General features: G+C 42.3%; 1 protein-coding gene across 2 annotated transcripts in view; it reads right to left on the bottom strand.

Annotated features, from left to right (window-relative positions):
- samd4a (sterile alpha motif domain containing 4A) overlaps window positions 1–19,801 on the bottom strand; it is a 67,123-nt gene extending 47,322 nt beyond the window's left edge. For both annotated transcript variants that reach the window (XM_075466898.1, XM_075466897.1), the window contains exons 1-2: window positions 19,650–19,801; window positions 17,913–18,614 (exon numbers count right to left, since the gene is read on the bottom strand). In XM_075466898.1, the coding sequence (XP_075323013.1) occupies window positions 17,913–18,108 (196 nt within the window). In that variant the 5' untranslated portion in view covers window positions 18,109–18,614; window positions 19,650–19,801. The remainder of the gene's footprint in view (window positions 1–17,912; window positions 18,615–19,649) is intronic.
- Between the last annotated feature and the right edge of the window lie 1,738 nt (window positions 19,802–21,539).

The raw sequence follows: 21,539 nt of genomic DNA on the forward strand, positions 1-21,539 counted from the left end.
AAAAAAAAAAAAAAAAAAAAAAAAAAAAAACTACACATGGTGGTATCAGCGTTTTCATTCATTTAACTTCAGTTATGAATGAAAAGCGCAGAGATATGTTAAATGTTAAAGACATCTTCCTTTTTCTTTCGTTTCCCTTTCCCAAACTTTTATACGTCTTCTTAAACTGTGTGTTCTGTGTGAGTGACAGTGCCAGGTGATTTTCTTTAGAGATCCGAAATGAGGGGAGTTTCCAGGTAGGACACAACAGCTGTAAAAATGGAGGACAATTCTTTGCTAATTCGATCCCCTCCTGTCCCGCTTCCTGCTCAGCAGCCCCCTTTATCCCCTGCTGATGTATTAACTAGTGTCTGGAGGTCCAGCGGAAGCATTGTGGGGGCTGCAGGCGGTGCAATGATATTCAGTCTACCTGTAAATGTGCGCAAAGTGCTCCAGTGTTCGGGAGGCTTTGAATGTGGCAGTCGCAACTATGCTGGGAATGTCAGCTTCTGCTCTGCCAGGATTGGACCAGCGGAGCCCACAACTCTATTTAAGGAAATGGAAGTCAGGGGCCCGTCAGCCACTCTCTTTGCATCTTTATTTCTCTCTGTGTGTGTGTTTAGTCTGCTCAAAGCCTTTTTCCTTCCTTGAACAAAAATGCTAATCATTTCCTCTGTGTGAGAATTGTGTATATCCATACCTGCTGGGAAAAAGAAAAGAAAAACACGTGTGTGGGTAACAGTTCCCAGTACATCTGTGAGCTTAGTAAGGATGTGTCCTTTCAAACTGCTTTAATGAAACAACAACAGAACGCCGGCGAACCAGACGAGTCTTAATAAGAGCCAACTAAACTCAAAGGGGAGAGGGGGCATTTATAGGTGTGATTTCAGGCTTGTAAGTCCCAATACTACCTGCTCCAGGGTGAGAAACTAAGAAAAGAACAACAACACTTCTTAGTTCAGCACAATGCAGCATACTGAACATTTCTGTTCAAGGAAAGATTTCTTCTAATGTGCACAACTGCAGCCCTGATACGGGTTTGACCACAGCAGTCCTGTTTGTAACTGTCTACAGCAAGTGAGTCTATAGCCGCATTACCACTGTAGGAACCTTTTACAGTTCCTAGAACCTTTTCAGGATCGGGGCCGTCTTTTCCCGCATTCGCACATACAGGAACTCGGGACCATGGCCCTCAGGTCTGGAACCATTTCAGCTCCTTCTCCTCAGCTGGGTTTGTTCTGGTTTCCATAGGAACACATCTGACGGAGGTGTTTGGTGGTCGGTAGCTCCGCCCCTTGTCATGTTGTCACGGCTGAAATGTTTACTCATACGAAACGTTTAATAAGTTAAACCTCCACGTGGTCTCCTTTGTCTGCGGCGCTCACTCTCCTTCCTTCATGAAACCAAGAAGTATGGCCTGCGCTCGATCCTTCGTCTCCTGACTCTCTGTGAGCTCTTCCAGCCTCCATGTTAGACGCCTGATGTGATCGTCCATGATTAATATCACCATCATGCAGACCATGAACACGGTGGCCTCCCCGCTCTCCATGTTAGCTTCTTGGTGTTTTTTTTTTCTTCTCTCCTTACTTTTCGCGGGTTTTGTTTTGTTTTGTTTTGTTGGTGAATGTGGCGCTACAGTAACACGTCGCTGTCACAGACGGCGACGTCGCATCAGTCCCTATCAACGTCCCGACTCATGTGCGAATGCAGACTGAAACAGTTCCCCTGGGGAAGGGCAGCTATCAGAACGAGATTCTAGGAGGACCGTTCTTAGAGCTGCTCTGTTCGAATGCGGCTAATGTTGTCCTCCCAATGTCATTATTCCATTACATGGTATGTTATAGTACAGTTCAACTGGGCACAGTTCTACATCTTATACTACAGACAGTATCCCCTGATTAGTAACATGGGGACACAGTGGTCTTTAATGGCGTTACACTGATGTAGTGGATGCTTTTATCCAAAGAGACTTACTAATGAGCGGTACAGAGGTAAAGAGGTAAATACAGAGTGGTTTACAGCAAACCTGAGCGCTACATAGCTCATTGTGCTGGTTGGCTGCCAAATCTGTACAACTGTGTGTGTGTGTGTGTGTGTGTGTGGGGGGGGGGGGGGATTACACGAGCTTTCCAACCTTTACAATAAATGGATAGCGGCAAATCCTTGGCAAGAATCAGTTACAGGAAACATTTTTCTACCACGGGAAAAATTGCTGAAAATTCTCTAAAGTTGAACTTTAACAGGCAACTTTCAGCCAACATCAACAATCATTACTCCCACTCAACTGGTTATTCTCAAAAATAAAGTTTCAGAGTGTGCCCCGACGGGTTAGTGTTGCGTTTCAGTGCCTCTTTAACACGTATTGTAGCATAAACACCAAAAAAACAAAAAACAAACAGGCATATCATAAATGTAAAGTCAGCTTCATAGACACACACACACACGTGTGAGAAAAACAGCTAACTACAGTCCAAAGGATGTAGCTTTTAGCATTTTTTTTGCCTGAAACACCACAAAAGAACGCACTGATCAATCTCCCACCGTATCTCATTTATAAGACTGAGGTCTTCAGAGACAAGAACGCCACTTTACGCTCACGAGAAGGTAAGAGCTGGTGTACAGCAGCTGGAAATATTCTACCATGGCAGGCTGGACGATACTGAGTAGGATTTCCCTTTCTCAGAGTAAAACTCAGTTCTTCTCACAGCCGAGTTTAAAGTTATTCATCTGTGAAAAGTGTTGCGCGTGCACCTCGGCGAGTCTGGAGATAAATAGTGAACACAGCTTCCAGGAGGAGTCCGATATGGATGAGGTCATTCCCACCCACCAGCGACTTTAAGACTCCCGTTGTGGTCACAGCAACCGTTGCCATGGGCCTCTTATGGCGAACGGTTCTGCTGATGTCACTCCGTCTTTCGCTGCCAACGGCGTGTCAACCAAGTGAAAGTCAATGAGAGTGGTCGACGGCGCCTTGCTGCGTCTCTGCTGTCAGTGTCCATTCATGAGAGGGCAGCTGAGACACAGCTCGGCCTGGAACGCGCTGCCACAATGAAGTTTTGGTTCGGTAAGCAGGAACATCTCTGCCATATAAACCTTTTTTCTTCTAATCCAAGGCAAAAACTCTGATCTAGCATGACTTCAGATGACCCCTGAAAACCATTGTCAGAATTACACCAATAAAGGAGAGAAAATAGTAGAGTTGAGTGTTCTCTTTGCTTTCCCTATGCTGGTTTAAAAAAGTCGCTAAAGCTAGTTGGAAATGGTGGACAAGTATCCCTCCCACGCAGGATTATGTATTGATTCTGTGTGCGCATGTCTGAATTAAGACGGGAGGAGCCAATGAAAAGTGTGAGAGGGGGAGCTGAACTGAAGGTTAAAACATTTCTTTTCTCACGTATATATGCATGAAATCTGCTGTTGCTTGTTTTTAAATTCATTTAAATTCTTTTATTTGTTTCTCTTTATATTCTTCAATGTATTTTTAATGCTTCTTCCATAGTAGATTTCACTATTTTGAATCGTTGAAGTACCACCTACAGAAGCGAATGGGTTGCCAAACATATCTGTCCCACGGTATAGAAACTCCAGTTTATATCCTGGTTTAGGGATTAACCAATGGAAAAGTTGAACAACTCCAACAGATGTTCAGCTACAACTGTCCACATCCACAGTAAAGTACGTCTAATAGTGTATTCAACAGTCAGTAAAGGTCAGACGCTTTTGAGCAAGACTAAAAACTAGGGCTGGGCGAGTTAACTAGTTATTATCGCGTTAACCCATTCATTATTTAACGCCGATAAATATTTTATCGCGCATTAACGCGCATTTTATTTTTTTATTTAAAAAAAAACATTTTTTAGGGCTTTTGTGCCTTTAATGGAAAGGAAAGTTCAGAGACAGGAAGCAGGGGGCAGAGAGAGGGGGAACGACACGCAGCACCCCTGTTTTATTATTTATTTTATTATTGTAAAAGTCTGTCGCTCACAGGCTTTTATTTTGGAAAAGTCTGTTGCTGTCTGCTACGGAACCCGAAAAGGAAGTAATTGGATCCACCAAACATGGAGAAGGGTACGGAACTTTTACTCGGCCATTTTCATTTTAAAGTTCTTCCAGACGGCGGAGTCGACAGAACCAAAGTCATCTGTAAACACTGCCAAGTTGAATTGTCTTCTCAGCGTAGTAGTTCCAGTCTAAAATATCACTTAAAGGCAAAACACACAACTGATAGCAGCAAGTCATTCAAGGAAACAGACAGTGGAGCGAGGCTTCTACATAAAAACTACAGAAAGATGCTGATGTTAAAAGTGTGTTTGCACAACAAATGTTATGGCACTTTCATTCATATGGCAGCACATTTAAAATAAAACTAAATGCTAAAAGCTATACGCTACTTTTGGATTCATTTTTGGATTTTGCGTACAAATGCGATTAATCATGATTAATCAGGGAAATCATGTGATTAATTAGATTAAATATTTTAATCGCTGCCCAGCCCTAGTAAAAACTGATGAAGAACTGAAGCTGAAGGATGATTAAAATGTAATTTAGCAGCAAACATGAGCAAAATGTACATTAAACCCACTTAATACAGGTCGTGATGATGGTATACCTCACTGTGTGACACTGATAAAGCCTGAGAGCCTCCTCCTTGTTCCAAGTCCAACTTATGTGATATCGTGAGTTAGTTTGTGTGCTCCCTCGACTGTGCAGCTGGGACTGGGTGGCTCCTAAGTTTAAACAGCCTCTCCACACAAGAACTGCACTGTATAGCATGACTGAGAGGAGGGTGGTAGCGGGGAAGGGCCGGACTGAACGTCTGGGCAGCTATATGAGGAAACATACGCCTCTATGTCTAGCCTGCTTGAGACTGCTGTTCATTTGTGAGACTGGCATCCTTCACCTGTTCTCACCCGCTCTGCATTACTTTTACACATATACATAAGCGCACACACACACACACACACACACACACACACACACACACACACACACACACACACACACACACACACACGTGCACATGTGAATCACCCAGTTATGTTTCCTCATGTTTCCAGGAAGGAAATCAAGACCGTTCTCAATGTAACATTATATACCAATGGAGCTAGTTATAATAGAGTTACTACGATCATTGTAGGAAGGGGTAAGTTTTTAAAGTTCAAGTAAACTGAAGCACCATGTAGCACACACACCCACACAGACCCTGCTCTCAATAACAGAGGCAGAGATTTCAACGTTCAATGAGCAGGCTCATTACCACAAGTGCTTCGATTCTTCTGCATGTTTTGAGAATAATTCTGACTCAAGTGCATCACATACAGGAAGAAAAATGTTAATTTCTGTTATCTAGCGTCTAGTTAATTTCTTGAACACAGAGTTAACTAAATCAAGCAAACATGGGTTGCTTGATTTAATCGATTTAATCGTTACCCAGCCCGATTAAAAATTTTAATCTGATTAATCACATGATTTCCCTGATTAATTACGCTTTATCGCATTTGTACGCAAAATCCAAAAATGAATTCAAAAGTAGTGTATAGCTTTTAGCATAAGAAAATAGCGCCAAGCGATTGTGAGTTCTGACTTTTCCTGGAGAACGATTTTGTGATGTAAATGTATTACTCTTTTGAACGCATATTGTTTTGAGAAGCAAAACGCTTTATTTTTTAAACCCCAGCCAACTAGCCGGACTAACTTCGTCAACGCCAAAACGAGGCTGGAACTCTGCTCACAGGACGTAAGTCAATGTTCATAAATGATATTGCTAATATGGGATGTCACACAGCTTCATGTCAAAAGAGGCGAACTATCCCTTTAAGACACTCTTTGGTATTTTAAAAAAGGGACATATTTGACAACTGACAAAAAAATCATAACATATCATTTCCAGCCGAACACCCAATTGTAGCAACATGAGCAATATTTTTCACTTCAGCTGACTTCCATTTTAATGAGGCTGAGCATAATCCAACATGAATGTATTAAGTTTCTTTCTGAAAAGCCTCTACGGCATCAAATAAACCGACATGCAGGACAGATTTATGAATCCCTTGATTGTGTAATCGGTGACAGCTGATCTCTCTCTCATTTACCATCCAGATCACATAAATAGGCTGATGTTTCTGAAGCTCAGAGTAGCTTCCATGAGTCATTTTAGGAGAATTTCATAAATCCAAGTTTCTCTTTCCACTCCTTCAAAAGAAATGGAAAAAAAAACAAACACACAAACACCTGGAACCAAGTTTTGAAAAGGCCTTTGCTGTACAGGCCTGTGGAAAGACAAGCTGTATTTCGCTTTCCCGTCTGGTCGTTTGGCAAGTTGTCTGTCCCCATTCCTGAGGTTCAGTGCGAGTTCACAGAACACACCGTCAACTTCCAGAAATAAACTGTTTGCTCATGCGTGGGTGCGATGAAATAGTTTGGCTCAAAAACCAATGACAAGACTTTTCAGTTCCCGATCCCATCCTCCCATTTTTCTATATCTCTTAAGCTGAATGGCCGATGGAAGATTTCCTAAGATACAAAGGTGGTGGGACAAACTGGGAATAAGGAAAATTAGACCAGATCACATCTGTGGTGACTGATGTGTATAGATACCACATAAAGCAAAGCATATGAGGCTAAAATTTAAGGTTTAAGGTCTACGCCAAAACACTGAGGAGCAGTAGGATTTAAAAAAGAAAAAGACACTGCCATTATGTGTGTAAATCTGACCGTTTCAAAGGTTTGTCTACAAAAAGATATCACAAAGTACCATTCATAAACATTTTAAACAGCTGTTTTAAATACATATTGATCCAGACAGAAGTGGATGTCACATGGATTTAGACACCGTTGAATCTAGACTGGAAAACAGTATCTAAAAATATAAAGAAATATCACATAACCTCATTTTCCTGACAGCCCAAAACGTACTCTCGTGCATTAGTCAGCTAAGTTTGGAGCAGGTCTTCCTTCTCTGAGCCTTCAGCTGCGTGGGACGGCAGGCAATAAAGGTTTATTCAAAAGGTTGCGACCCATCTTTCAACAGGTGGGTGCTCTGATCAGTCTCGTGATGATTGTTCAGTGATCAATAATAAAAAGACCAAATGCTATTATTTCTTAACTGAGATGAGAACTGCCCCATCTCACACTGTTAGCACGTGGTTATTTAGCATTAGCATATAGTTACAGACAGCATTATGGAAGCTGTATCTACATCTATATGTCGGTGATAATCGTACTTTCTTCTCATGAATAAAACGACTGAAACTCTCGGCAGAAACACTGGCAGCGCAGTGACAGATAGATGACGAGACAAGACAACACAGCAGTATGTTTCACTGGGTGACACACATTACTGCATAATTACTATTTTGGTATTGTGGGTTTATTTCAAAAGGTTTGTTTGTCTGTTCTTTTTGCTGAAGCACTTGCAGCCCGGTGGTTTGGGGACTCCTGATCTACAAAACAAACTCAAACAAAACAAAACGGAAAAAAACGGGAAGCACACAGGGAATAGCTTTGATTTTAAAACCTCTGTATGATTTAACATCACCTCGTTGTGCTGTTCTCATTCAACTTTTATGAGGAACCGAGCAGTGAAACTGCAAGGACCCTCTTGTATCTGTAAGGTTTCTTCTTTCTTTCTTACTTTCCGATTCTTTGCAAAAGGTACTCGAAAACTCTTGAAATTTTGCGAGCACCACCTGCCAGTCGACGACATGAAAAAATCAAAACTTTATATTTTTGGGAGTCGCTCATTGACTCTGTAGCGCCCCCTACGATGCTTAAAAATGGTCCCCGCATTGGGCTTAGTTTAGCGTGGGACGACAAAATTCGGTACACTCATTCATCATGCCCAGACGCACAAAAAAGTCTCCTGCCGCCATGGTCACACGTCCACAGGAAGGCGGCCATTTTTTATGTAAGGTGCATTTTGTTGTAATTTTTGCCCGATTCCACACCTCACATTTGATCTAACTCGTCTTACAGATTTAATGGTAACAGCTCCAAACTTGGCCAGGTTACTCTTAAGCTATGGAGGAAAAAAAATCTTGAGAAACTTTTCCAAACTCTGTGCGGAGTGGGCGTGGCCAGGCGGTGAAAATCGTGTGATGGCGTTTGTGATTTCAAAGCCTTATCATCAACGCAAGGTCATGAAACTTGGCACACACGTCCACCCTGTCGACCTCGTACGTATGTAAAGGGTATCGTGTGTGGGTGAAGCAAAATGGCTCAGTGGCGCCCCTTTAGAAATTTTCAAAAACCTTTCCGCATTGGGGTTATTACGCGCTCGTACGTATGCAGAGGGTATAGTGCGTGTGGGCAGATGCGCGACTTTAACGTCCAGCGTCGTGCGCACATCTCTGTCCCGCTCAAGGCTTTCTAGTTCTAATCTATATCTTATCAAATGTGATTTTTCACAGAGCTAGTAGCAGAAGCATATGAAAGGAAAAAGCTTAGGTATGTGGAGTTGGGGGCAGAAGCAGAGCAGCGAGGATGGAAAGTTAGGATCTGTCCGGGGGAAGTAGGATGTAGAGGATTTGTTGCTAAGTCTGTTGTCTCATTGTTGAGGGAGCTGGGTGTAAGTGGACTGAGTGTGAGGGAAATAGTGAAGGAAGTGTCAGATGAGGCAGTAAAGTCCAGCCAGTGGATTTGGATAAGAAGAAGCAATAGTAGCTGGGGGCCCAGCAAGGGGAGGACTTAGGGTAAACAGACATTTGGAAGAAGAAAAGAAGAAGTTCAAGATATATTTAAGTGGAGGGTGTGGCCCATATGAGCCTATTGAAACCAGGCAGCCATTTCAGGTGAGTTGGCCTGTATGGCTTTGTTTTTGCTGGCATTTTTAGTGACTGTAGGACTGTTTAGGTGAGTTTGTCTGCTGAATCTGCTCGTGTGTCTTGTCCTGCCTCCACCTCTGGCACCCTCTATACTTTCATTACCCCCTACCCGAACCAGAGTTTGTATCCCCACCCCGCTGTGACTGGTGTGCAGTTGGTGAGAGGCTGGGGTAGCTTGTGGAAATAAAAAGATGGTTGTTGTGGTGTGAGGAGCAGTGATGGCTGGCATTAGGGGGGTGACTCTGGGACGCCAGTGATCACTGTCTAGGCTCCTGGAGGTGTCGTGGGTCCAACTAGACGAAACACTGATGAAAGGAGGTTCCCACCTGATGACCCCAATGATATGTTGGTCAGCACTGCTCACTGGTCTATATTATAGGGATTATAGGGATCAGGAGGTTCTTTATTAGGTACTGAGCCAGTATTAGAAGATTAATTAGCACATGTAGCATGTAGCACAAGTTTCTTGTGTTTACTTTGAATTCTGGCTTTGTTTTCTTTGATTTCTCTAGATTCTCTTCAAATAACAACATATACAGTAAATCCCTAAATTCTTTGTAATTTTACAATAAAAAAAACACTCTTAATTTCTTAACTACTTTCCTACAGTCGTGTTACCCTAAAGGGTTATCAAATGTTCCCCAACATTGTGGGTTTTTTTCTGCATTGGTCATTGTAAAAGCGAATTATGAGCAGCGCCAAAGCTGATTATATAGGCGCTTGTGGCGCTCTGAACTCACCCAAGTCCTCTCCTCAAACAGTAGGTGTTGCTACCAAGAAGAAGAAGAAGAAAGACAAAAAATAACAGCTACATTGTGGAAATACCACCAGAAGCAGCAGCACAGAAAGTAGATAATGTAAACACAAACCTAACTATGTAGTTTACACGTCTTTGTTTTGCTTTCAAGTAGTTTTTGATGCGTTTGAAAAATGTGCTACGGTTGCACTTTGTTGGGTTTTAACGGGCCACTCAGATGTCTGTAAAGACGGACCTGCTCACACTCTGCAGCTCTACAGCTCTTCCTGTTTTTCAGATGGGTCACTAGTGCCAGGTTACAAAATTCAGGAGCAGCACAGCCGGCTGAAACGACGCCAAAGCACCCAGAATGGCGAGCATAAAGTTTACGCTACACAAAGCTCCTTCAGAAAACTGAAATGCTGTTTATTCACTTGTCTTTTTCTTTCGGTTACACACAGTTTAACTTCATTTTTAAAATGGGGTTATAAAATAGAACAAATGAGTGTCAGCTCTAAATGTCACCCGAATAACAGAGTCTTCATCCTTTCCTTTCTTCACGCCACCAATCCCTGCCACCCCTCTCAACCTCCCCTCTTCCTTTCCACTGTGGACTCAGGAGGCTTCGGTTCCACTTGGAGTGGAATAAGTTTCCTTTTCCACTGCCTGCCTCCGCCCCCTTTCTCTGGAAAAACCCCTGTTCAAGTAAAACTGAGTGTCTAACTTAAGTTTGCTCCAGTGGGCCCACATTCCTAGACAGTATCCCCAACACTGGAAAAAGTTTACTGCCTCGGCCAGGAATGCTGATTTCCAGCCCAGATTTTCATCAGACCTAGTTCTGGGAGGGAATGCAACAGATATTCACTGACCAATATTAGTCATTATACAACACATACTTTCCCTCTGTGTCAGTCACTATATAAAGAAACAATAACAGATCTACTAGGAAACGTTAAAAAACAGTGACTGGATTCTTAACCCTGCGATTCCGATAGTTCCAGATTGTTTGGTGTGTTTTATTGGTGTATTGCAGATTGCTGTGACCAGATTCCTGTGTTTGTGTTGGTCACAATACCACTATGTGTTCAGTTTGGCCGCTTTGTGTTTCTGAGAGCCTCATAATTAAGGTCATCCATATATGTTGGAGCAACTCGAGTCTTTCATTGCATGTACAACCTCAAACACATAGCGCCTTGGAACAACAAGCAAGTGACTGGCCTGGTTTTGGGTCTAAAACGATGATCCAGACAGCCACGTTTGGCAGAAATAAAGGCCTATTAAACCACAAAAACAAATGGACAACATGAACGGCCGCAAGGCACGACTATGAAGTGAAAAGACAAACTTCTACAGAGTAGTTTTAAACAGTTTCCTTAGGGTCTGAGTTCCTCGAGAAGGCAGGAAAACAAGTATAACAAAGTAAATAAATAAATAAAAATTAGGACCGATGCTGGCCCAATAAAACATCAACAACAGATGTCTCCGCCGTGCTACATTAACATAAAACTTATCAATGAGCGCCGATGGGGGTAAAATCTATTCTTAGATGCATCACGATGCAGCCACGGACGATTCCGGATTGACTTACAATCAAAACTGGATTTTCTTAATGTTAATTGAAACTTAATTGACTGTTTTTGAATAATGCAAAAGGCGAAACTCGGACGTGCGTCAGTGCAGCACCCATACAGTTTATGGCAAACACATAACAGAGTCACGAAAAGATGGCCAAGCGAGAAATACCACCGGCAGCCTCGGCACTGAAAGCCAGCGTTTGGAAGCACTTTGACTTCTGTGAATTTTTAAGGTAAAAATGACTTTGACAAGAGCCGCACCATGTGCAAGCTGTGCAAAACTGACCTGAAATATACTGGAAAACACAACAAACATGAGAAACCATATTACACGATGGTACCCGTCATCACCAACCAGAAGACCATCGAGCAAGCGATGCCAAAGTTTCCCCCGAACTCGGAAATAGCGAAGTCCATTACAACTTTTAGTGTGAAGGAAGAATAAATAATATTAATGCTAATTGCTTTATTCATTATTAAAAGCTGCTGGTAGCCTAATAAATGATGGATATGTCTTTAAAGTGCCAAGCAGTGACACAGGTGGACGAGGGCCGGGGTGACATCGTGATGCATCGATAATCGTTTTATAAACTCATCGCAGCCCTTTGAGAATCATGATCGAATTGAATCGTAAAGAGTCCCACCCTTAGTGGTAACTAGAGTAGAAGATGACCTCAAATGTTAAAACAAGACTAAATTCACCACAGCAGTATGTTCAGTATGTTTTAATTTCAAACATTGTTTGGAGCTACATTTATAAACATTGTGGAGATCTTTGATAAAGATAGCTGGAGCTTATAGATTCCACCGAACTATAATATAGTACTATAATACTGTAATATAGCAGCAGGAGGGTAAAATGTCCATTGGAAGGGATGTTTAAAGTGACATAATGATGGCTCTGTTGTGTCTGTGGAAAATCAAACCATTCGTTACAAGAGCGAAAACCAACTTAGAACCAACTCTAACAAAAAGTAGTAGATGTTTTATAGATTCCCCTTGATTTCCATTTGTTCCTTTAAAAAAAAATCTAAATAAAACTTTATATCATAGCCCACAAGCCAGAAAATAATAGTGATTGTAGTTCTTAAAAGCTGGGTTTTCTGTTTTGCACGGTCAGTGCTTTGGCAGCGCAAAAACAACCACAGCAGACCGCGTTTAAGTAACAAAGATGTAGACCGCATCAAGAGAACTGAAGGATCACAACCATTAAATTAATTCCCAGTTAATTACAACGTCACAGACTGCTGTAACTCATCTCTAACAGAGTTCTGCCTCAATCAACGTTCGCTCTACGACGCAGCTGAACATCCAAATCCCCGCCGAGCTGCTTTCCGCTTAAACAGCTGTGAAGGCCAAGTCAGCAGTACGCCACCCAACATGAAAATGAAGCTAGTCATTCAGAACACCAGGTCCAATGTCCTGTCCCAACCCCACCCATTACACTTACCCTACACCCTGTGTGTGACTGCGTCCGTATGTCATCCTCCAGACAGTGCTCACTATTTAAAGTCCTCCCCAACATTGTCCCTCATTAATACTGTCTCAAAAGAAGTTTTGTTCTCCTCATGGGGGGAGGGAAAAGACGACATTACTCTCCTCAATAATCTCAGAAATGTAGTAGGCTCCGTGTACGTTTCATTAAAAAGTAAAGAAAGTATGCGAGTGTTCGTGACTGCTCACAGATAAGCAGGAGAAGATAGGTGACTACGATTCCTCCATTGTAATCTGCCGAAACTGTGAGGTGTTTGAGTGGTAATGATTGGGTCTAATAATGATCTCCCCCTTGTTGACTTTGGGTTAAGGCTGCTTCTAACACATATGGAAGCTTATAACACATAGTAGCTTATAACAATATGGTAACAATAACAATACATTTTTTCAAATAACACACAGCGAATACTGCACAGTATTAAGTATTTTTATTAAGAATTAATTAAGACTTAATGGTGTTTCTTAAGGGGGGGCACTGTTAAACCTGGCAACGCAGCCCGCTTAAACCACCTCACACCTGACCGCAGTGCACGCTAGCTCCTTTAGCCAGCGCGAGATGCAGGCACAATGGATCGGTTTTTAATTAAAAAAAAAGGGTAAAAACCAGCACAAAAACCATGCTCATCCTGAATGTCTCACTATGATTACAACAACAAACTACAAATACAACATGAAGAAAGTCGAGGACATGCAGGCCAGCTTCCACTCACCCCAGTATTAAGGTAAATGTGGTCTTAACTGAAAATGTATTGGCTGTGTTGTTTCTTTTTTTGTGGGATGTGTTAAATGTAGAAATCCATATTTGCAAAAAGGGGACTTTAGTATGTTGTGGTAAAAGTGGCTCTTCCCTTGATTTTGCTCTGCCAATGTGACGCTTGTGAACAAAATAGTGAGTATCGCTGGCCTAGAAAAAAGCACAACTTCTTAAAAAGACACCAAAAAACAAGTCATGGAAATCAGGGAAAATCCCAAAATAACTTTCACAACACAATCATAATAAACCCGAGTTTGGCGCAACTTTGCGACTCTCAGCGAGACAGTGATCCCATTTACTGAGATCGCCTCTCAAGAAGCAAATACAGTCGCATCACTTGCTGGGCGCCAAAACAAGGCAGCCTCTGAGCCGCACAAAGAAGTAGGTCACGGAGAATTCCATTCATTTGTACACTACTCTCCAAATAGTTTCACTTTTCCACTCAAGCCCAGAAACTTCCAGCTGTATGTTAACCTTTAAACAGCCTTCATGGCTCATTACTGATCAGCATCAACTGATACTGATCTTAAAAACCGTGTACGAGGCTTTCGTGATTTGTGTAAAGCTATTTAAACATGTAGGTAATCAGAGCTTACATGATTAACTCCAGTTATAACTACAGTTATAACTCCAGTTATGCCGACACTCCCTGTGACAACTCCACATTTTCTTTGGAGGATTTCAGAAGGCGTCGAGAAAAATTTGCGGTGACAGAAATCTATTTTAACACGCTGCAGAAAGAAATAACTTTAACGCTGGTGGTCAATACTCTGAAATCAATCAAATACCAGCACTGTTGTAACAGCAAACTGATAAATCAGCAGTGGAGCACTCACACAAACTGCCACAACATACCAGAGGGATCACGTAACTACACAACCTTCTCGGTCTCCCTGTTTTCTGCAGCGTGTCTTCTGACGTTTGGTCTGCAGCTCTGAAACGCGCCTCCGATTTCATCTTATTTTTTTGCTGAATCAGCCGACAGGAAGAGACCACAAGTTGACACAGGTAAAAGAAAACAGTAGGGTGTGGCCCAAAATCCACTCTGGAGGTGCTGAGCATTGAAAAATCTTTTAATTTATTCCACTAAACCAGAGGGTGATGCACCAAATACCCAGAATATGTGCCTCGTTTATACAACTTTACATCCTTCTTGGAGCATTTAAACAATTAGCAAATTATTTTTCATGGCATACAGACGCAGCATGTGTGCAGGTACAGTGAACATGCCGTTAAGGCTCTCTGCTCGGTGCAGCTTTGCTCGATATATACGACTGAAAATCCAAATGCTGCTGCCGGCTCCGTGTTATTATTTTGCTTACATAGCAAATAACTCCCATGCCAAAGTTTCTCTGATCTGCACCAATCAGCCACAACATTAAAACCACAGACAGGTACATTTGCAGATCTTATTCTTATTCCTGTTTGCACGCTACAGATGATGACGTCCCCCGCGCTGCTGAAATGTTCGTGCCAGTCCAAAGCTTTTCTTACATCCAATCCAATCCAATTTTATCTGTAAAGCACTTTACAACAACCTCAGTTGACCAAAGTGCTGTACAGAAAAATAAAAACAAAAATATATATAATTTATAACAATAATAATACTAAAATAAATTCTAAAAAAAATAATTATACATACAACATCTCACATAGTGTCAAAAGCCAAGGAGAAGAGATGTGTTTTAAGATGGGATTTAAAAATCCATCCACATTCCTCAAAAACAGAGTTTTACTACTGAGCGTCCTTATCTGCACCAGCTCTGCCGGAGCTTACAGGACACACATCACAAGGCAGCAATCTGTTCCCAAATCTATTAAGTTTCCTGACTTTTACCTAATGTCCTCATAAGATTAGTATACACGTATATGGACCTTCTGCATGCATGTATATGACTTAATTGCACAGAACGGGGTTGGGGTTACACAAGAGCTGCAAATTTCTTGTGACATCCCTTTAGGCCTTTTTCCTATAATGAAGCCAAATAAAAGGTGTAAAAAAAAAAAAAAAAAAAGAACAACAACTACCGTATATCTCCGTGGAACACAAACTCCTTACAAGACGAGCAAACAAACCAAGCTCAGATTATTCTACTTATACTGCTCTAGTTGTTTTGGGTGCTTCCTTTGCAGTACAGAGAGCTATAGCTCTGAAGATAAGATCAATCTCATGCTGATACACGGTGCGATGCATTTTACACACATGCCCAGGCTGAAACACAATTTGTAAGCAAAACCATAACACAGACTGTTTGGCTGACAAAGGAAACCTCTGGGCTTGCTCACGACACCGGTGGCTGTTCAGGTTGTTAAAAACACACACGATAAAAGTCTGGACTGCAACGCTTAGAACTCTGTAAGCTTTATATAAGAGTCACTGCTTTGTCTCATGGCATTTTGACTAGTTTTCCCACCTCTCCACATCTCCAAACAAACACCATACACAACCAGCGCCGCATGTGTTTTGGTTTATGTCACACAAACAACTAAAACTAAAACCCCTCACAAACACGGTTTAAGAGTCAGAAAAAGCTGTCACATTAAGTAATAAGACGTCGCCCTCACCCACCGCCTCCCCTTGTCTCCAATCTGCTTTGATCTCTGGCAGCGTGAACAAACTTCCCTTTGGGAGCGCTAAACTGGGAAAAAAAAAGATTTCACAAACTCTCAGTAAGAAAGACCGGCTGCAGCCGGAGCCTTACGTCCCGATGAAAAAGCCCCAGAGTTAGGTGTGTCGCAGCGGGGCAGGGCCGGCGTGCTGCCCCACAGTGAGACAGCAAATGTGATACTGCATGCAGACGCTGCCATGGGAACAGGGAGACGCTTGCTCTCCATCACATCAGCACTTCATTCTGTTTTTCATGAGCCCGGATCGGTTGCCAGGGTTTTTGTTACCATGGCCACGCTGCAGTGTGATGCAACGAAACCCAGCCAAGAACACCCCCTCCCCCCCCTTGGGTGGTTTGGCATGATACCAGCAAAAGGAGCACCACAGAACTATAGGATGGCACATGAGCGGCTGACGTCTCCATCCAGCTGAACCGACCCCATAAAAGCTCCTTCCACCATCATTTCCTGGCTGGTTTCAGCTCGTCACTATGTGCACATACAGTTGAGTCTGAAACAGAAAAATGTCCTCTAATGCTTGTCTGGGGGGGGGGGGGGGGGGGGGGCAGTACCTTTGCAAATACATGCCCCCTGAAGACTTACAAATTTTAATTTCTAACCAGGAAACAGATGAGCAGACAAACTGGGGCAAAAGTAATGAGACTGAATCTCATAAAAGAGACAAGATTGTGTACCGCTTAAAGGGAAAAGAGGGGGGAAACACCTCTATTATAGCTGTTTCTTATTTCAAACAGGTAAAGAAATGTTAATATGCCTCTTGGGAGTCTGTTGGTTTCTGATATGAAGTGTGAATTTATCATTTCATAGCACACGGACTTCATAATAACGCCAGAATGAGACTGTTTAAGTAGAAACACGAGTGACTCTGGTCTGCAAAGGCCTATAATTTGATCTTCATCACAGTGCTGTGCTAAAGTTTTGAGCCACCGCTGGTGTCTTTATATTTTACAACCAACAAGCCGGATTTTCTTGTAATGCTTCCACATGGTCTTGGACAGTTGTTCTCTGGGCTATCTGAGTGCATTAGAGAGTTTTTACTTGACCATAGAGCAGCGATACTCACTATTTTTTTCACAGGAGCCACATTGGCAGAGCAAAATCAAGGGAACATACTAAAGTCCCCTTTTGCAAATATGCATTTCTACATATAAAACATCCCACAAAAAAAGAAACAACACAGCCAATACATTTTCAATTAAGACCATATTTACCTTAATACTGGGATGAGCGGAAGCTGACATGCATGTCCTTGACTTTCTTCATGTTGTATTTGTAGTTTGTTGTTGTAATCATGGTGAGACATTCAGGATGAGCATGGTTTTTGTGCTGGTTTTTGCCCTTTTTTAATTAAAAACCGACACATTGTGCCTGCATCTCGCGCTGGCTAAAGGAGCTAGCGTGCTCTGCGGTCATTTGTGAGGTGGTTTAAGCGGGCTGCGTTGCCAGGTTTAACAGAACCCCCTTTAGGAAACACCATTAAACCTTAATTAATACTTAATAAAATTACTTAATACTACAAAAACACAAAATTAATAAAAAATACTTAATACTGTGCAGTATTCGCTGTGTGTTATTTGAAAAAATGTGTTGTTATTGTTACCATATTGTTATAAGCTACTATGCGAGTGCGAGCCGCCAATTAAAGCTTGAGGAGCCGCGCTGTGAGTATCTCCGCCATAGAGGAATGTGTTTTTTCATTTGTTTGAACCACTTAACGCTGACCTATGAATCATTCAGGCCTTAAAAAGGCCCCTAACCAAGAGGATGAACCAATGTTCAGTTTAATATAACAGAGAACTTAGCAAAGAGCCGTGTTTTCCTGGTAGCACATGAAGAAATGAGAGGTGGTACGATACTTTTTTGCACAGTACTGTATGATTCAGTGGATGGCAGCAGGAGGTGCCTCGAGCGGCCGGCTGTCCTACCTGGACTGTTGGCTTCTCCTTCCAGGACCTGCAGCTCAGTGCACTCGGCGAGGGAGTGCTCCAGGCACAGCTGCAGGAAGCGAGCCTGGGTCCGGCTCACCCTCTTCAGCAGGGAGAGCAGAGCCACCGTCTGCTCGCACTCGTTCCATCCCTTGAACCAGCTGGCTAAAACGCCCACCTGATCGCGAAACATCATGGTCTGCGAGGCGGGATGGAGGCGGGACCGACTGTGGTGGGCTGGGCTGACTCAGCGGGTTATCTCCGATGCCTTAGGTCAAATCAACAGAGGGCTGCGATGGTGGAGGGTATCTCTGGTGTACTTGTCAGGGAGGAGGAGGGGGGTGGGGGGTCAGTCAGTGAAGATCAGCTAAAGCACTGCAATACCATTCTTAGGTCTGTCATTATTAGCCGGGACAGTGGGACACCAGCTTAAAAGAAATGTGTTTAGCCCGCAGCAGCTGTTGAATATATTCCTGCTGGAGGGGTTTCCACCACCTTCTCCTGTCTGATAATCCCCTCTGGTGAGAGTGAAGGGGAGTGAGGTGCTCCTCTAGCAAGGCATTAGGTGATCTGAGCTGCTTTTGGCTGCTTAGTCGATCTCCAAGGGATTGATATTTGATGAGTCAGCTTTCTTCCGGCTCAGGCTGTGTCACATCAGCTCCAGCCTCACTGGCATTTTTCTTCAGGGAATCCCTCTTAGGCCTGCAGGAGTAAAAGAGGAAGGCATATTTAACGGACACTCCTCTCTGTGGCTCGTTGTGCACTTATCTCCCCCCCTCTTCTTTTACACAAATGAAACGACTTTTAGAAGAAAGAAATGCGACGGTGTCCCCTTGTTGCTTCTGCGCTGCAGACTTTATGCTGCTGCAGTGGGACAATTTGGAATAAAAAAACCAGCCACTAAAAAACTTACACAAGCCTTTTATAGGTGGATTCTTCGCTGTCGCCTATGCGCATAGGCTTGTGGCATTCACCGCCAAGACAAAAATAAAAGAAAATGTTTTGGGTATCCACCCATTCCTAAAAATACAGCTGTCCGTACTACTGGCGCTGCATCCCGGAATTTTCCAAAGGACGCCGGGTTAGCGACGGCGGCTGTTGGCATGGCTGTGTGCTGAAAAGACCTCTGTGGCGACTTCCCTCCATTATTTCAATGACAGGTTACAAATACTGAATTCTAAAACCGAGGAGAGGCTGACTGTAGTGGTGAGTTTGAGCCGAAGAAGCACCGAAGAGTAAGCTAGGAGTAGACTCCGGGCTCCAGGGCTGAGCGTTAGCCGCTGTCTAAAACTGTCACTTTGCTTCATCAGCGGATATGGATGTGAGAGGGGGCAATCTGGGGAAGGGGATACGTATAAATATAAAATATCTGTGGATATATATATATATATTTATTTATTACGTTTAATATCTCGAACTTTCCCGTGAAATAACCATCCAGCAACTGTGACTTTACTCAAAAGTTGCCGTTAGCAAAATTCCGCTTCCCAACACCGTTAGACAAACATTAACGGCGGTTGATTCCCAGTGACCGTTGCCATGAACTTTACTGAAAAAGCTACCGAATAAAACTGATATTTGTGTAGAAAGACGGTTTCTGAAAGACAGCAACAACTTTTCTTTCTTAAAGGTGTAAAGTAGACAAAAAAAAAACAGCGCAAACATGTTTGGGGGGTTTTTCAGCTAGGAACTTAAAGGTTTGAGTCGGTTAATTAACGGTTAATTAACGGTTCCTACCTGCTGGAGCAGTTTGCATCGTTGGGTTTGTCTCGAGACGGGCGACAGGCTCAGCTTTTTTTTGGGGAGCGGTGCCCCTTTCACTCCGGGTCCGTGGGATTTGCCATCTTGACTAACTTTTCCTCTGTCTCCCTCCAGCAGACTGGCTCCTCTAGTCTAAAACCCTACGGTCAAGTCGGACGGAACACCGGGAACAACTTCCGCTCAAGGTTTTCAAAAGAAAAGTTCAAAAATTGCGGTTAGTGTTTCACTGAAAGACTTTTTACTTTTCTGGTTATAGAGTAAAGATTGACATTCAATCTATCTATATGTACTAAACTTCGTACAATTCTACCAAGTTTAAATGTCAATATTTGGCTGCCTTTTGTTCCGTTCTCTGCCAACATGATCCCACACTGCTTCAGTAATGTTGAGCTCCGGGCTCTGGGGAGGATTCATCCCTCCATCAGACCTGCTGCCACTGATTTTCAGCCCACTTCTTGTGTCCTTTGGCACAGCTCAGCCTTTGGGAATCACCTTGTTGCTGCTGAAATACTGTTTTCTGTCCGTCAAACTGTGTTATCTTTGCCGTTTTTCATAGATGCAACTAAAGAAACAGGAACAAATGCCGTTTCTTTTTGACAGGCTGTTGATAAGGCCTGAAAATACAAATTAAAACTGGTTCTACGTGAACAGGTAAATGATATGTCTTTGTGACAGGCTAGTAACAAAGTCTAAAGAGTCTAAAGATACCATTTAAAACTGGTTCTTTGCTAGTTTTTCTGTTATGTGTGGACACATCACTGGTTCCTCCCTTTAAGTTAAGTGTTTTTTATTTGAGTTAAAGATATTAGACCTTCCGAAAGCTTGGATAACTATCAGAATCAGAAAAAACTTTATTTATCCCCGAAGGGCAATTAGAGGGGCGAAGAGCGGTCCATTAAAGAAGAACAAGAAAATGGAATCATAAAGAAAATAAAACACAGAAGGGGTTGACAAAAAAATAATGAAAAATAACAAATAAAATTGAATTTTGAAAAAAATAATGAAATAAAATTAAATTAAATATTTAGCAAATAAATAAAATAAGGATTCGATTATATTAAAATGACAATGTAAAATATTAAAATAAGATAAAAATATTTATTTAAAATAAAATATTGCATCCTTAGAAGCAAATATGAAATTAAATGATCGTAAAATCGTACTTCAGTGCAAAAACCTAAGCTGATGTACTACTTTGAAGGCCAGGATATTCAACTTCCGGGTGCGTTCCGCCTAGTTTGACGTAGGGAGTCTCGCGCTGCTCGTTTCCACATGCTAATCATTAACAGCAGAGCATTACGTCAGGGGCTTGGCAGCGCGAGGAAGCACCAAAATAGAGAGAATGTGTTGGGGGGGGGGGGGGGGGACCAGCGACGAATGTGCAAGAAAATGTAAGAAAAATAGAAGTTTCCACAATTGATGAAGTCACGTCCTGGCAGAAATGAAGCCGAACACCACATGTTGTGTCAGGAACAGGTGGAAGCTGCACTTAAAGACACATTTCACCCGATTATATTTCATTTTTTTCTACTTCACACATTTATAAAGTGGCGGAATGTTTCCCTTTTTACCAGGCGCTGTAACTAAGTGCAGTTTAGTTCACTTAACCTTCACTGTTTTCATTTTATTCTACTAAATATTAGTTAATTATTAATACGTTGCGCCTCATTTAACAGCCACCAGACGCTTTTTGAAGTAACATTGAGCATAAAACATGGCTCGTTTATTAGATAAGACTAACTTAGCGGGGTGAACGTAGAAAGTAAAGCAGAATAACACATATATACAGCGGAGATATGGAGATAAATTGCATTTTCATGTAAATGTGTCAATGTTAAAGCAGTATTTTACTGTTCTGGCTGCTCA

The sequence above is a fragment of the Odontesthes bonariensis genome, chromosome 1 (assembly GCF_027942865.1).
Source record: "Odontesthes bonariensis isolate fOdoBon6 chromosome 1, fOdoBon6.hap1, whole genome shotgun sequence".
Classification (NCBI taxonomy): Eukaryota; Metazoa; Chordata; class Actinopteri; order Atheriniformes; family Atherinopsidae; genus Odontesthes; species Odontesthes bonariensis.